At 40.5% G+C, this 12,792-nt stretch overlaps 1 protein-coding gene across 3 annotated transcripts; it reads left to right on the forward strand.

Annotated features, from left to right (window-relative positions):
- The first annotated feature begins 388 nt into the window (after nt 1–388).
- On the forward strand, nt 389–12,598 carry LOC106601238 (DNA-directed RNA polymerase III subunit RPC8). 3 transcript variants are annotated; one of them, XM_014193283.3, is made up of 7 exons: nt 389–668; nt 1,600–1,714; nt 1,927–2,023; nt 4,102–4,188; nt 10,889–10,952; nt 11,174–11,390; nt 12,009–12,598. In XM_014193283.3, the coding sequence occupies exons 2-7, from the start codon at nt 1,604–1,606 to the stop codon at nt 12,057–12,059; spliced, it is 627 nt and encodes a 208-aa protein (XP_014048758.1). In that variant the 5' UTR covers nt 389–668; nt 1,600–1,603; the 3' UTR covers nt 12,060–12,598. The 3 variants fall into 3 exon arrangements, with proteins under 3 accessions (XP_014048758.1, XP_014048759.1, XP_014048757.1); XM_014193282.3 differs by lacking the exon at nt 389–668 and adding an exon at nt 1,113–1,327; XM_014193284.3 differs by lacking the exons at nt 389–668; nt 4,102–4,188 and adding an exon at nt 1,112–1,327.
- Nucleotides 12,599–12,792: the final 194 nt, after the last annotated feature.

Consider the following 12,792-nt stretch of genomic DNA (forward strand, 5'->3'; position numbering starts at 1 on the left):
TGGAAACACACAAGTCTGAGCCTTTTTGGTAAAACACTGAGGTAAGTCCCTAGTGGAAATATGCAATTATGGTGCTTTTCGAATGAAGTTTACCCCCACACTAGAGATCTTCACGGGTCCTAAAAGTTGGACCAAGGCCAATTTCCCCTTTTTCTCCCCAATTTTGCGAAATCCAATTGGTAGTTAGTCTTGTCCCATCATTGCAACTACACTACAGACTCGGGAGAGGCGAAGGTCGAGAGCCATGCATCCTCCAAAACACGACCTTGCCAAACCCCTCTCCTTGACACACTGCTCGCTTAACTCGGAAGCCAGCCGCACCAATGTGTCGGAAGAAACACCGTTCAGCTGGCGACCCGCCACAAGGAGTCGCTAGAGTGCGATGGGACAAGGAAATCCCGGCCGGCCAAACCCTCTCCTAACCCTGGACGATGCTGGGCCAATTGTGCCTGGCTGTGATACAGCCGGACGATGCCTTAGACCGCTGCACCACTCGGAATGCCCAAACACATTTTTTTAAAGGGTGACCCGCACTCGAATGGATCCGAGAACAATTGAACCCGAATGGGCCCAATGACAACCAGACCTAGAGCCAAATTTCGGGTTCAGTTGAACCCATGAAGACCTCTACCCCCACACCAGTGGGTTGCCAGTGTTTTATGTTTAATGTAAGCTCCAGTGTAATTGTGTTTCCTTCAGGAATGTGACACTAAAGACGGGGCGAGCAGAATCAACAACCTCTGCGTTGTTCGAGATGGTTGATTTGTGAGAAGGTGCTGAAGTTCACAGTTAGCCAGTGTTATGTAAAACAGACAAGTCTGAGTCTTTTGGTTAAACAACCAGGGTAAATCCTCAAGGGAAATTGTAAGTATTTCCCAGGTACTTACAGAGGAAACTGCATGACTGAGCGTAAGGACAAATGTGTATCTCAATAGTATTAAGTGGCCTCCTTTCTGTGTGTCCTTTTCTACACTATGTTGAAGAACTGGGCAGTTGAGAACAAATGTATGAGTTCTCAGATCAGTAGACCAGAGGAGGAAGCCAAGACCTTTGACGAACAAAATACTAAAATAAAATTTCGGCAAAAAAAAGTGTTTTGTGCCTTTAAGATTGCGACCTGCCGTAAACGGTCATGCTAATGTAGTAAATCAATAACACGTGTGAAAAAATGATTTTATGAAGCTAGCGACACGAAGATGGGGATTTTGGTGTCAATTTATCTATGATACCAGTATTTATTCAAACTAATACGATGTTTATCCTTGCAGTTGAAGATACATTGTCAGAATTTAAATAATTTGAGTAGTTTAAAGGATTGAAGGGAAAGGTAGGTAACGTTAACAGTTTCAGGACAGTGATGCTGTGTTAGCTAACTAGGGAGATGACATGTTTCTTGGTGAAATTGTTATACGTTACTAGCTACATTGTTTCATTACACTGTAACAATGGAATTGAATATAAGGTAGCTAGCTGGTAAATGTACCTGTGCGATAGCACTTTAACATATGGCAGACTTACTGTCATACCACCCTGTCTGAAAGGTATTTTTCTGTGATTTCATAGCTACTGTATATTGTTTCTTGTTTTTCCTCGGACCAGAATCATGTTCGTGGCAGTGGAGATGGTTGACACTGTCAGAATCCCCCCATGGAATTTCCAGCGGCAGTTCAATGAAGCCATAGCCGAAGAACTCAACAAGAAATTAGCCAATAAGGTGAGAGGATGCAGTACCGAAGATACTGTGACCAACTCCCCCTATTCATCAGTGGTAGTACAGGGGTTCTGTATATTGTCAACTGAGTTAATCTTTTAATGTTTGCTTGGTTTAGCCTAACACAATTGTGACATTATAGTCTTGTTAACTTATAGTCTTGTTAACTTATCTGCTTTTGTATGTTTGGCTGTTCTTTACCTGCATCTCCACAGGTGGTTTACCAGGTTGGCCTCTGTATCTGTTTGTATGACATCACAAAACTGGAGGATTCCTACATATTCCCTGGCGATGGAGCTTCCCACACCAAAGGTAAGGAAATTACAATTTGCGACAGATTTTCATGTGAATATTTAAAAATCGGCATAAAAATATTATATTTCCATCAAACGGACTTGTTGCAGATAAAACGCTGTGTGCTGACAGTGCACATAAAAAGCCCTTTTGTGCTTACATTTCTTTGTCCCGAATAAAAAAAATGGAAGTTCGATGTTTCCATTGCATTTTCAACTCGACCAATGGTTTTGTCACAAACTGTTACAATAAATAGCAAACATGCTCAATCTGGTTTTGGCGCATGCTCTCTAGACAACAGTTCACTTATAAAGTTGACAGAGTAGGTTATATGATGAGATGTGGATAAAGCGCAAGATACTTTATTTGATAAAGCCAAACACCGATCATGTCACTAGCAATCAAATAATACCCTCAATATTTATTGGACATTTGCAAGCTTAAAAGTGTACTTAAAGGGCCAGTACAGCCATTTGTATCTTAATATCAAATCATTTCACCAAGCAGGCCAAAACTCCATCTCTCCAAAACAGGCTGAAATTTCAGGTTGTCTTTTCAAACAGCACTTACAATAAAAGGGCATTATCATTATTTTCAATTTCAGCATTATTCCAACCTTAGTGTGTAAATATATATAAAACACAGGGAAACCGCAGTTTTTTGACTGCACTGGGCCTTTAACCACCATTTATTTAATCTGCCTATAAACTCTACATGCTTTTCCATGGCATGGTGGTAGTAGGCTACAACGTAACATATCATTGCGTGACTCCAAGTTAACCTTGACAAGATGGTTATTATATCAATAGTTGCAGCGTTTCGACCACGATTATTGCATAATATTTCACAGGCAAAAAAAATTATCCACCCATGTCTAGTGTATTTTGTGTTGTTGACATTTTGCCCTCAAATGTGCTGTTTCCATCAGGCCTGCTGTGAGTTAATTTTTTTTTGTGTAATTCATCTGCATGAAATGGTTGGATGGGAACCTGCTTAATGTCGCTGATAGGCCTACATGTTTCATATGAATATTGATTTGCAGGTAACAAGTGAATACATTGTTTTAGGATTGAGCCCACAAATGTATTCACTTGTTACCTGCAAATCAATATTCATGCAATAATCGTGGTCAAAACGCAGCAAAATAATAAAAATGTAATAAAAACGGCACTGGTCCAATGAACGTGTTTATTTTCGAACGCTCCGTATGGAATTATTACGTTGTCTTATCTAAGGTATAAAAAATACAGGTTAAGACAACTTAATAATTCCATGTGGAGCGGTCAAAAATAATCACATTCATTGGACCAGTGCCGTTTTTATTTTATTTATATTTTTTTATTTTACCTTTTTATTTAACTAGACAAGTCAGTTAAGAATTCTTATTTACAATGACGGCCTAGGAACAGTGGGTTAACTGCCTTGTTCAGGGGCAGAATGACAGATTTTTACCTCGTCAGCTTGGGGATTCGATCAAGCAACATAATCGGTTACTAGCTAGGTGTCAGAAGCAGCAGGTTCACCATCCTTTCTCCCCTGCCTTTGGGATGGTTGAAGTCTGGGAGAATGTTGGACTACCTAGCTAACATTCTTGATCCTGCTCGTTTAATCCTGATCTTATTTCAAATGCTCACACTGACGTTTTCCAATTCAGTCGAACAAATAATGGCTTATTACCAAAGCGGTATTGTAAACACATTGTGGCCGACGTGTGTGATTGTTTGCAGACTTTTTTTTTTTCCTCAGTGTTGACCGTGCTACTGACTATAGTGGTGGCGCTCAAGCTTGCGCATTCAAATTTAGTTCACACAACATTCTAGAATAGAATTTTGCTATTTGACACGTCAAATGAAAAGCTTATTTGACGCGTATCTTTTTTGACACGCAAAGACCCAAAAGGCATTCCGTATGTTATAGAAGTAGCCCCACCTTGCCCGTTGATAGGTTTGGTGTAACATTCACCGTATTGCACCATATTACTATCAGATCAACAAGTGCCTGGAGGTCACGGCATAGGAGATGTTTCTGGGCAGGGACTTTCTCTTAGGACTGACTGTCCATTTTGATGTGACCTTGTCTTTTCCCAACTCTGTTAGTCCACTTCAGGTATGTTGTGTTCCACCCTTTCTTGGATGAGATTCTTGTTGGAAAGATCAAATACTGCAGTCAAGAAGGAGTACATGGTGAGAGAAACACCTCATCTTTCCCCCCACCTTCCAGTTTTCTCCCCACCCATCTGAATGTTAAGTCCTAGTAGCCTATATGACTCTGTGCAACAGCATTGTCCATAACGCATATACAGTTGAAGTCGGAAGTTTACATACACCTTATCGAAATACATTTAAATGATTTTTCTCAATTCCTGACATTTAATCCTAGTGAAAATTCCCTGTCTAAGGTCAATTAGGATCACCACTTTATTATAAGAATGTGAAATGTCAGAATAATAGTACAGAGAATGATTTATTTCAGCTTTTATTTCTTTCATCACATTCCCAGTGGGTCAGAAGTTTACGTACACTCAATTAATACCTTGACATTGTTGTCCTTAAGCCATTTTGCAATAACTTTGGAAGTATGCTTGGGGTCATTGTCCATTTGGAAGACCCATTTGCGACCAAGCTTTAACTTCCTGACTGATGTCTTGAGATGTTGCTTCAATATATCCACATAATTTTCCGTCCTCATGATGCCATCTATTTTGTGAAGTGCACCAGTCCCTCCTGCATCAAAGCACCCCCACAACATGATGCTGCCACCCCCGTGCTTCACGGTTGGGATGGTGTTCTTCAGCTTGCAAGCTTCCCCCTTTTCCCTCCAAACATAATGATGGTCATTATGGCCAAACAGTTCTATTTTTGTTTCATCAGACCAGAGGACATTTCTCCAAAAAGTACGGTCTTTGTCCCCATGTGCAGTTGCAAACCATAGCCTGGCATTTTTATGACGGTTTTGGAGCAGTGGCTTCTTCCTTGCTGAGTGGCCTTTCAAGTTGTGTCGATATAGGACTCGTTTTACTGTGGCTATAGATTAGAGGTCGACCGATTAATCGGAATGGCTGAGGGTATTTTTGGACGCCGATTTAAAAAAATAATAAAAATAGAATTTTATATATATATTTTACACCTTTATTTAACTAGGCAAGTCAGTTAAGAACACATTCTTATTTTCAATGACGGACTAGGAACAGTGGGTTAACTGCCTTGTTAACCTCTCTAGGGTCGGCAGGACGAAATCGTCCCACCTACGTAACAGCCAGTGGAATCCAGTGGCGTGTTATTCAAATACCTTAGAAATGCTATTACTTCAATTTCTCAAACATATTACTATTTTACACCATTTTAAAGACAAGACTCTCGTTAATCTAACCACACTGTCCGATTTCAAAAAGGCTTTACAACGAAAGCAAAACATTAGATTATGTCAGCAGAGTACCCAGCCATAAATAATCAGACACCCATTTTTCAAGCTAGCATATAATGTCACAAAAACCCAGAAGACAGCTAAATGCAGCACTAACCTCTGATGATCTTCATCAGATGACACACCTAGGACCTTATGTTATACAATACATGCATGTTTTGTTCAATCAAGTTCATATTTATATCAAAAACCAGCTTTTTACATTAGCATGTGACGTTCAGAACTAGCATACCCCCCGCAAACTTCCGGTGAATTTACTAAAAATGTATTAAATTACTCACGATAAACGTTCACAAAAAGCATAATTATTTTAAGAATTATAGATACAGAACTCCTCTACGCACTCGATATGTCCGATTTTAACCTGTTATGGCTAGGGGGCAGTATTTTCACGGCCGGATAAAAAACGTACCCAATTTAATCTGTATATTACTCCTGCCCAGAAACTAGAATATGCATATAATTATTAGCTTTGGATAGAAAACACTCCAAAGTTTCTAAAACTGTTTGAATGGTGTCTGTGAGTATAACAGAACTCATTTGGCTGGCCAAAACCTGAGAAGATTCCATGCAGGAAGTGCCCTGTCTGACAATTTCTTGGCCTTCTTGATTATCTCTATCCATTACAGGGGATCTCTACTGTTACGTGACACTTCCTACGGCTCCCATGGGCTCTCAGAAGGCGGCAAAAAGCTGAATCGTGGCTTTGCAGGCTCTGGCTGAAAAAAAGTAGCGCGTTTGGATAGTGGCGGGTTACAGTACTGTGAGACTCAGGCGCGTGCACGAGTGGACTCCATGTTTTATCTTTGAACGAAAACCACCGCTCCCGGTCGGAATATTATCGCTTTTTTACGAGAAAAATGGCATAAAAATTGATTTTAAACAGCGGTTGACATGCTTCGAAGTACGGTAATGGAATATTTAGAATTTTTTTTGTCACGAAATGCGTCAAGCGCGTGACCCTTATTTACACTTCGGATAGTGTCTTGAACGCACGAACAAAACGCCGCTATTTGGATATAACTATGGATTATTTTGAACCAAACCAACATTTGTTATTGAAGTAGCAGTCCTGGGAGTGCATTCTGATGAAGAACAGCAAAGGTAATAACATTTTTCTTATAGTAAATCTGACTTTGGTGAGGGCTAAACTTGGTGGGTGTCTAAATAGCTAGCCCGTGAATATTGCAAAATGTGCTTTCACCGAAAAGCTATTTTAAAATCGGACACCTCGATTGCACAAAGAAGTTCTCTATCTATAATTCTTAAAATAATTATGTTTTTTGTGAACGTTTATCGTGAGTAATTTAGTAAATTCACCGGAAGTGTTCGGTGGGAATGCTAGTTCTGAACGTCACATGCTAATGTAAAAAGCTGTTTTTTGATATAAATATGAACTTGATTGAACAAAACATGCATGTATTGTATAACATAATGTCCTAGGGTTGTCATCTGATGAAGATCATCAAAGGTTAGTGCTGCATTTAGCTGTGGTTTTGTTTTTTGTGACATTATATGCTAGCTTGAAAAATGGGTGTCTGATTATTTCTGTCTGGGTACTCTGCTGACATAATCTAATGTTTTGCTTTCGCTGTAAAGCCTTTTTGAAATCGGACAGTGTGGTTAGATAAAGGAGAGTCTTGTCTTTAAAATGCTGTGAAATAGTCATATGTTTGAAAAATTGAAGTTTTTGTATTTTTGAGGAATTTGTAATTTGCGCCATGCCTATTATTGGATATTGGAGCAGGTGTTCCGCTAGCGGAACATCTAGATGTAAGAGGTTAAAATAGCTTTTCGGTGAAAGCACATTTTGCAATATTCTAAGTAGATAGCCCGGCATCACAGGGCTAGCTATTTCGACACCCAGCAAGTTTAGCACTCATCAACGTCAGATTTACTATAAGAAAAATGTTATTACCTTTGGTGTTCTTCGTCAGAATGCACTCCCAGGACTTCTACTTCAATAACAAATGTTGGTTTGGTCCCAAATAATCCATAGTTATATCCAAACAGCGGCGTTTTGTTTGTGCGTTCAAGACACTATCCGAAAGGGTAAAGAAGGGTGACGAGCACGACGCATTTCGTGACAAAAAAAATTGAAATATTCCATTACCGTACTTCGAAGCATGTCAACCGCTGTTTAAAATCAATTTTTATGCCATTTTTCTCGTAAAAAAGCGATAATATTCCGACCGGGAATCTGCGTTTAGGTAAAAAGACGAAAGAAAATAAAGAATGGGGTCGACTCGTGCACGCGCCTAAGCCCATTGTCCTCTGATCGGCCACTTGCCAAAAGCGCAAATGTGTTTCAGCCTGGGGCTGCCTCTATCATTCAGCTTTTTCCCGCCTTCTGAGAGCCTATGGGAGCCGTAGGAAGTGTCACGTTACAGCAAAGATCCTCAGTCTTCAATAAACAGAGGCAAGATGCTCAAGGAATGGTCAGACAGGCCACTTCCTGTAAGGAATCTTCTCATGTTTTTGCCTGCCATATGAGTTCTGTTATACTCACAGACACCATTCAAACAGTTTTAGAAACTTTAGGGTGTTTTCTATCCAAAGCCAATAATTATATGCATATTCTCGTTTCTGGGTAAGAGTAGTAACCAGTTTAAAATCGGGTACGTTTTTTTTATCCGGACGTGTAAATACTGCCCCCTACCCCCAACAGGTTAAGGGGCAGAACAACAGATTTTTACTTTGTTAGCTCGGGGATTCAATCTTGCAACCTTAGGGTTAACTAGTCCAACGCTCTAACCACCTGCTTTACATTGCACTCCACGAGGAGCCTGCCTGTTACGGAATGCAGTAAGAAGCCAAGGTAAGATGCTAGCAAGCATTAAACTTATCTTATAAAAATCAATCAATCATAATCACTAGTTAACTACACATGGTTGATGATATTACTAGTTTATCTAGCCTGTCCTGCGTTGCATATAATCGCTTAGGTACACGTTGCTCCAACAATAAACATCAATGCCTTTCTTAAAATCAATACACAAGTATATATTTTGAAACCTGCATATTTAGTTAATATTGCATGCTAACATGAATTTCTTTTAACTAGGGAAAATGTGTCACTTCTCTTGCAACAGAGTCAGGGTATATGCAGCCGTTTGGGCCGCCTGGCTCGTTGCGAACTGTGAAGACTATTTCTTCCTAACAAAGACAGCCGACTTCGCCAAACGGGGGCTGATTTTAAAAAGGGGCATTTGCGGGAAAAAAGCACAATTGTTGCACGACTGTACCTAACCATAAACATCCATTCCTTTCTTAAAATCAATACACAGAAGTATATATTTTTAAACCTGCATATTTAGATAAAATAAATCCAGGTTAGCAGGCAATATTAACCAGGTGAAATTGTAATTTCTCTTGCGTTATTTGCACGCAGAGTCAGGGGTATATGCAACAGTTTGGGCCGCCTGGCTCGTTGCAAACTAATTAGCCAGAATTTTACGTAATTATGACATAACATTGAAGGTTGTGCATTGTAACAGGAATAGGAATATTTAGACTTAGGGATGCCACCCGTTAGATAAAATACAGAACGGTTCCGTATTTCACTGAAAGGAAAAACGTTTTGTTTTCGAGATGATAGTTTCCGGATTCGACCACATTAATGACCTAAGGCTCGTATTTCTGTGTGTTATTATGTTAAGTCTATGATTTGATAGAGCAGTCTGACTGAGCGGTGGTAGGCACCAGCAGGCTCGTAAGCATTCATTCAACCAGCACTTTCGTGCGTTTTGCCAGCAGCTCTTCGCTGTGCTTCAAGCATTGCGCTGTTTATGACTTCAAGCCTATGAACTCCCAAGATTAGGCTGGTGTAACCGATGTGAAATGGGTAGCTAGTTAGCGGGTGCGCGCTAATAGCGTTTCAAACATCACTCGCTCTGAGACTTGGAGTAGTTGTTCCCCTTGCTCTACATGGGTAACGCTGCTTCGAGGGTGGCTGTTGTCGATGTGTTCCTGGTTCGAGCCCAGGTAGGAGCGAGGAGAGGGACGGAAGCTATACTGTTACACTGGCAATACTAAAGTGCCTATAAGAACATCCAATAGTCAAAGGTATATGAAATACAAATTGTATAGAGAGAAATAGTCCTATAATAACTACAACCTAAAACTTCTTACCTGGGAATATTGAAGACTCATGTTAAAAGGAACCACCAGCTTTCATATGTTCTCATGTTCTGAGCAAGGAACTTAAACGTTAGCGTTCTTACATGGCACATATTGCACTTTTACTTCTCCAACACTTTGTTTTTGCATTATTTAAACCAAATTGAACATGTTTCATTATTTATTTGAGGCTAAATGGATTTTATTGATGTATTATATTAAGTTAAGATAAGTGTTCATTCAGTATTGTTGTAATTGTCATTATTACAAATGAATGAAAAAAAAATTGGCCGATTTTAATTGGTATCGGCTTTTTTGGGTCCTCTAATAATCGGTATCGGCATTGAAAAATCATAATCGGTCGACCTCTACTATAGACACTTTTGTACCTGTTTCCTCCAGCATCTTCACAAGGTCCTTTGCTGTTGTTCTGGGATTGATTTGCACTTTTCGCACCAAAGTACGTTAATCTCTAGGAGACAGAACGCGTCTCCTTCCTGAGCGGTATGACAGCTGCGGGATTCCATGGGGTTTATACTTTAGTACTATTGTTTGAACAGATGAATGTGGTACCTTCAGGCGTTTGGAAATTGCTCCCAAGGCTGAACCAGACTTGTGGAGGTCTACAATTTATTTTCTGAGGTCTTGGCTGATTTCTTTTGATTTTCCCATGATGTCAAGCAAAGAGGCACTGAGTTTGAAGGTAGGCCTTAAAATACATCCACAGGTACACCTCCAATTGACTCAAATGATGTCAATTAGCCTATCAGAAGCTTCTAAAGCCATGACATCACTTTCTGGAATTTTCCAAGCTGTTTAAAGGCACAGTCAACTTAATGTATGTAAACTTCTGACCCACTGTAATTGTGATACAGTGAATTATAAGTCAAATAATCTGTCTGTAAACAATTGTTGGAAAAATTACTTGTCATGCACAAAGTAGATGTCCTAACCCACTTGCCAAAACTATAGTTTGTTCGAAAGAAATTTGCGGAGTGGTTGTAAAATGAGTTTTAATGACTCCAACCTAAGTGTTTGTAAACTTCCGACTTCAACTGTACCTATGTCTATTCTGGACTAATAGGCATCATCGTGTGAAAATAAGAACACTTGAACATGCTGTGATTTGCTGATACCCTAATTTGGGTCAGATGCTTTTTATACACCGCCGTCACAGCCCCAGAGAAGTCTGTACACACTGCAGTGTGATTTCTACCGACCCTGTCTCTCTCTCAATGTATAAAGTGGATCAACAGGGAGAATGTCTCAGTATGAAGTATAAAATTGATGTGGCAGTCTGTCTGTATAGATTTGTTCACAATGCCATATTTTGTTTCACAGTCAGCCTAGGATTCTTTGATGATATCGTCATTCCCCCAGAGTCCCTACAGCAGCCTGCAAAATTGTATCCTGCCCAGTGATGTGTGTTTGTGTATTTCTTACCAATGTGCATATTTGACAATTTGTTGCTTAAAGCTGAGTTGCAGTAGATGGCTCTGGAATACAATTATGTACATGTTAATTCAAATCCTCATGTTGATAGCTATCTGATAGACATTTTAGTTTACCTGTAAAAGCTACTGAAAATAAAGCAATCTAGCAAGCGCTCCTTGACTGCTGCCTCAGCGACGAAGCAGAGCAGGTGTGGGTGTGGGAGTATGAGACGGACGAAGGGGCCCATGACCTCTACATGGACCAAGGTGAGGACATCCGCTTCCGGGTCACAGATGAAGTCTTCTTGGACACGTCGCCCACAGGCCCTTCTGCTGCAGCAACCAACACCCCTGCAGCTCCAGGAGCAGAGGAGGGTGGCCAGAAGAAAGAGGCCCCTTACACACTGCTAGTAAGAAGGCCCTCACTGATATAACAGACTTATTTTTACTATTGTTGAGAATTGAATAATTTAAAGTATCCATATACAGTTTATGTGACTGAGTTGAATGGTACTGGTAAGCTCACTCAAAACGTCCAGTGAGCAAGTATGGAATGTTTGATCAGGAGTATAATTCATTGGCCGAATTCTCCTGATGACCTGGATGGAATTATGTGATCTTTCCTTAACCCATAGGAAGTCCCACCCAGTTAACTACTTCAACATTTTGAAAGTCCTCAATGACGCTGCCCATGCTAAAACAAGCTTTGGGGCACTGGAGCTGTATATCTAAGTCTATGGTGATGGTGCTGCTGAATTGGTACCTTTTGGGTAGTGCAACTGGTTAGTACTTTGTCAAGCAGGGCAGTCACTTGTGCTTGCGAAGCAAAGGACCACTCGTTCGAGAAGGCAAAACTGTTAGCAGCACAGTGATGTCCGTCACATAGGTGTACTTTTGGTTTTACATCATACATCCTCATTACAAATGACTATTTCAAGGTCTTTTTCCATTACTATAAGTCAGTTTTTTTTCTAATAATGGCCGTAATTAATTCCACCCCTTCCCTCCCTGCCTTTCTTGTGTATCAGGGTACCATTAGCGAGCCAGGCTTGGGCCTCCTGTCCTGGTGGAACAGCTAGCGAAAGGAGAGACCATTACAGTATAGAAAACGGGAGACAGATGTCAAGTATTCTTCCCAGCTGCTGGACATGCACCTTCTTTTTGGACTCTTCTCAGTCACTCCTCCCAGGTTGTGACTTTAACACTGGAGAAACATGCCTCCTGTGAAGTGTCCACAAGGCTAATAGACACAGAACTGTGGGCTCAAGTAGAGGAGCCAGGATTCCCATAATAGGAACTGCCCTATCTGCCTTCATAATGGCAGACCCAAGGACAAGGGACCAGTAGCAAGGATTTCTAATAGAGCACATAGGCCGGGGACATGGAGAACTGTCTCACTTGCAAAGGTGTAGATCCACTTCCCCCTGTATATTGTAAATACTACCAGCATAACTGTTAATGTACCAGCAGTTACACCTGGTGCACATGACTGTAAGAAAGACTGACTAAAGGCCCCCAATTGGCCTATTTAGTGTCACCATGTAAGTCTGTGAGTGTTCAGTTGAACAAATAATGGAGTGAGTGTGCATAAATATACAAATGTGTGTTGTCTTTGTGACCAGTATGATGTTTCATCAGTGATCATTTTTGTTTGCATGATTTTGAGTTGGGTTATTTAAGCAATAAGGCTAAGGGCTGTTCTTAGGCACGACGCATCGCAGAGTGCCTGGACACAGCCCTTAGCCATGGTATATTGGCCATATATCACAAACCCCTGAGGTTTCTTACTGATGTTATAAACTGGTTACCAAT

The sequence above is a fragment of the Salmo salar genome, chromosome 03, assembly GCF_965601325.2.
Source record: "Salmo salar chromosome 03, fSalSal1, whole genome shotgun sequence".
Lineage (NCBI taxonomy): Eukaryota > Metazoa > Chordata > Actinopteri > Salmoniformes > Salmonidae > Salmo > Salmo salar.

Coding starts and splice junctions, on each gene's coding strand:
- LOC106601238 (XM_014193283.3), top strand. CDS start 1,604: ATGTTCGTGGCAGTGGAGATGGTTGACACTGTCAGAATCCCCCCATGG. Junction 2,024..4,101: donor TGGAGCTTCCCACACCAAAG/GTAAGGAAATTA, acceptor CAACTCTGTTAG/TCCACTTCAGGTATGTTGTG. Junction 10,953..11,173: donor CTACAGCAGCCTGCAAAATT/GTATCCTGCCCA, acceptor CTGCTGCCTCAG/CGACGAAGCAGAGCAGGTGT.